Source organism: Debaryomyces fabryi (assembly GCF_001447935.2).
Source record: "Debaryomyces fabryi strain CBS 789 chromosome Unknown contig00238, whole genome shotgun sequence".
Classification (NCBI taxonomy): domain Eukaryota; kingdom Fungi; phylum Ascomycota; class Pichiomycetes; order Serinales; family Debaryomycetaceae; genus Debaryomyces; species Debaryomyces fabryi.
In genome coordinates this window covers 1,480-5,737 of record NW_015385664.1, presented here as the reverse complement: position 1 = coordinate 5,737, position 4,258 = coordinate 1,480, and the positions used below count along the sequence as shown (strand labels likewise).

General features: G+C 32.6%; 1 protein-coding gene across 1 annotated transcript; it reads left to right on the top strand.

The window, feature by feature from the left end:
- Nucleotides 1-1,054: 1,054 nt before the first annotated feature.
- AC631_05609 (uncharacterized protein) lies at nt 1,055-2,662 on the top strand (the record flags this gene model as incomplete). The annotated part of the gene is made up of 1 exon (XM_015614438.1): nt 1,055-2,662. The coding sequence occupies one exon, from the start codon at nt 1,055-1,057 to the stop codon at nt 2,660-2,662; it is 1,608 nt and encodes a 535-aa protein (XP_015464733.1).
- Between the last annotated feature and the right edge of the window lie 1,596 nt (nt 2,663-4,258).

Below are 4,258 nucleotides of genomic sequence, written 5' to 3'. Positions count from 1 at the left end.
GTCTAAAGACAAAAAGCGACATTTCTTCTAATCGTTTTGATGATTTTCGCGAAAATAAACACCCTTTTCAATTTAAAATTATTTGATTTTAGAGAACTTGAGGCTAAATTCCAATTAAAGCATCACCCAAAAGTACCAGTTTTTGACACAATCTAACAGTGATTGACCTAAGTTGAGTGTTAAATTTTAAACAACATCTCCAGTATATTGAGTTGTGCTTGTTGAATATGGGAAACCATCGTGAAGCACGAAGAAAAGTTGCTGAAATATTGTTTGGATTGAAAGGTTGGCGCTAAATATTTTTCATATTGATGGGGATCCTTTTGATATAGGTCCCCAAAAAGATTTACCAGTTCACTTTCAAAAAAGAAGGTTGTAGTTTGATAATTTTGGTCCGCAGTTGCACAGGCCTGTCATTCTGAAGCATAAACGAATTAAATACGGCTTTCAAGAACTTTTCCTTGATATATTCGTCTGCAAAATATACCATTAGAAAGTTTCTATAATATCTCGTTTCATCGTAGCTGGATTAAGTCAAATTGGTACAGTTTGACAGTATCATCTACAAGGAACAAATCAATCAGGTATTCACATTCGTTTCTAAGAAGAGCGTACATATAATTCATTTATAGGTTTTGTACCCTTTTTTGTCGATTTTTTGAATATTATCTGTTCAGCTACTAAAAGCCCTATTTAATAAGAATACCTCCTATTATTTACCTAACTATAAAAGGCTGAATGGCAATAACTAAAAATAGAACAAGCCATTCTGTATATTCTGCATATTGGTGCTTCAAAATTGTTCTCATAGATAGCTAATCTTAATTATCTCATCCTGGAAATTTTAGAGAACAATAGAATGCGAGAAAAATCGAGCCACAGTTTTGATTGAAATATAAATCTTATGTGATAAGCGTTTGAAAAGAAATATTTCACGTCAAAATTGTGTGCTTTTAAAGCCACTGAAAATTTTTCCGTCAAGGGAGAAAGCACAATTTATTGTAAGTATAAATTCTATTTTCTGAATATAATCAAAATATATTGTTCAAGAAGTATGCAAGACATGAAGGAACAAAATAGTATTCAAAATAGTATAGAGAAGGACCAAGTTGAGACTGAAGTATCACATAAACGAGGAAGTTTGGGTTATGAGAATGGTATCTTAAATACTTCTCTAAACACATCTAATGACAGTGAAGTTAAAGCTGACGAAGAAGAAAGAAGAATAATAAATCATTGGTATGATGGCTTTGTTCGTCTATTTTTATGGTATCCTTCATATTTAGATAAAGACGAGAAGAATTTACTATTAAAGTTGGATTTTTGTATTCTTACTTATGTCTGTTGCTCATATTTTACAAAATCATTAGACAAATCGAATATTACTAATGCATATGTATCTGGAATGAAAAATGATATTGAATTTACTGGTGATGACTTGAGTTATGCAAAATCATTGTATTCCGCTGGATATATAATTTCTATGTGTTTTGGAATGTTATTTGTCACGAGGCCTTGGGCTCGTTACATGCTTCCTTCTTTAGAATTAATTTGGGGTGTCTTGACTTTTTGTGGGGCAGCTGTCAGGACTTCCAGTGATATGTTTGCCTTGAGATTTTTAATTGGGTTAGCAGAAGGACCTATATTCTGTACTGTCGTACATATTTTGGGATCTTGGTACAAAAGGGATGAGATTTACCGTAGGGTAATGGTGTTTTCAATTTCATCTAGTTTAGGTGGTATGTTTTCCGGATATTTACAATCAGCAGCCTATGAAAATTTAAGTGGAAAAGGCGGATTAGCAGGGTGGCAATGGGGGTTCATTATTGATGGTATTTTTACTGTACCTATTGCTTTGTTTGGTTTTTTTATTTTTCCAGGGGCACCTTACCAGATTGAGAAGTTATGGTGGCTTCCAGCCGAAGAATTACGTCTCGCTAAAGAGAGGACTCAAGCTTCAGGAATTGCAAAGCCAGGTACATTGAATTTTAGTCTAGTGAAGAGGGTATTTTTAAGATGGCACGTCCACTTTTTTACTACTTTTTGGGTATTCTTAAACGTTTTAGCTTTACCCGATGGCACCGCATTCCCATTATGGTTACTGGCAAATTCTCCTGAGAGATTTTCAATTTCCCAAGTTAATAATTATCCAACTATTCAATCTGCTATTGGGATTGTTGCACAATTTTTGCTTGCAGGACTTGCTGATACATTCTCTATTTATCCTTTTTTGACTATAACCCAGTGTCTTTTTATAATTTCTTATTCTTCCCTTGCAGCATGGAATATACCTGATGGTTGGAGATGGGTTTGTTTTTTAATTATTGGTTTTGATGGAGTAAATCAAGCTATTATCTCAGGATGGGCAAACAGAAGTTGTAGACATGATAATGAAGAGAGAGCGTTTGTTCTTGGTTTTTCGGATGCAGTATCTCAAGCAATAAATGTTTGGACAAATATTGTATTCTATCCTACAAGTGATGCTCCAAAATTCAGAAAGGGTTTTATAGTATCTTTAGTTGGTGCAATAGTAATGTTATTTTTGCCCATTTTAGGCTATATGGGTGATAGATTTGACCGAACGCAACTTGAAAACTCGCCTAAGAATCTGCACGAGATCGATGAAATAGAATCAAAAGATCAAGAAATATCTCAGAAGTAGGAAATATAACAGAGAAATTTTTTTTGACTCTCTTTTATACTTTTGAGATTGCTATTCACATTTGTTATTAATCTCAACATCGTAAAGGAAAAAGAGAATATTACATTTTTTGGCCAAGTATTAGACTCTGAGTATTCATTTGCGAGGTTAGAAGAACTGACAGTTATAAGTTTAATAGGAAACTGGTATTGCTCTATGAAGGTTATTATTCTGACCGAAGTATTGTGAACTTTAATTAGGAAATACTTCAAAAGATATTAAAATATAATTGTTTTATGTATACTTAGCGATTACCAATGTTCTTATATACTGGGATAAAAATCGTCAAAAAAAATCTAATATGTTAATAATTAAATATTTAAGCCCGTATATAGATTAATTAAGAATAGTGCTTTGTTTGGAATCATAAATGATTGAATGAATTTTAAAGAACTTTTAGAAAACTTTATAGGTCTTCTATGAATTATCTGTAAGGAACAAATTTTAAACGGACTGGACCCAATCAGCAAAAACCCTGATAGTGAAGACTTAAATAAAATTCAAGTTAGCCTTTGTAGTCGAATTACCAGTGACACACCAAAAATAAAATTATAATTTGAAATTCCCATACAGTGCCTGTCACATATTATTTACAGGTTAAGAGAAGGGAATGACTTGTTTGTTAACTAACCGCAAAAAATGGCTTGTCTCTAATGTTCGAAAGCTCTTCATTGCTGGCTATTGGAATGTTTCTGGTTATCGAAAGAATATATATGAATTTTGAGAAACAGAATTTCCGCTAAAATAGTGGAATATGGAAAATAAAGAAGTCGTCAAATCACTTTTGAGGAACATTTATGACAAAAATTACTTGAGCCAGATCCTGGCACAATCTCCTCACAAAATATTTGATAGGGCATACTAATGATATCGGTTATTAAATCAATAATGAATCAAGAAGGGAATATATGTTCCTCTTAAGTCTAGTAAAGATGGCAAACATGAAATTAATATCATTTCCTTTCTAAAATTGGGAACTAGGTGATTAATCACTGCAATAAAAGAAAATATCATAAGAAAGCAGTAAGGATACTTGTTATATATAAGTAATGGAGGTGTTCCATAAGTTTTCTTGAATTAAAAGAATTCTAATGACTATTCTCCTATCATATATGGGTACAATTTGAAATTCTTCCTTACGGCTACAGTATCCTATGTCGTTTTTGAGATATATGGAAAATATATCTATCCCATTTTTCTCTCGTACACAAGAAATGGTGGAGGAGGGGAGTTGCATATGTCTCCACATTTTGCATAAAAGTGAAAATAGTCGTAAATCATGAATTTTCATTCTGAATGTTCTTCAGATGACAGTAATAAACAAATTTTAGTATTTAAGCGACATCTTTAGTTTTCACTATGAACACCTTAGTGATAATTTTAAATTGGAATATCAGGTTCCTCCGCATCTTCATCAACAGGGTCCTGATTCACAATCTTGCCATCAAGTATATAAGACTTCGATTAGGACAAGAAACAGGCTCAGCATTTACAAGTGTATTATTTGGTGATTATAATCCATCTGGTAAATACCTTTCACAATAGCAAAAGACGACC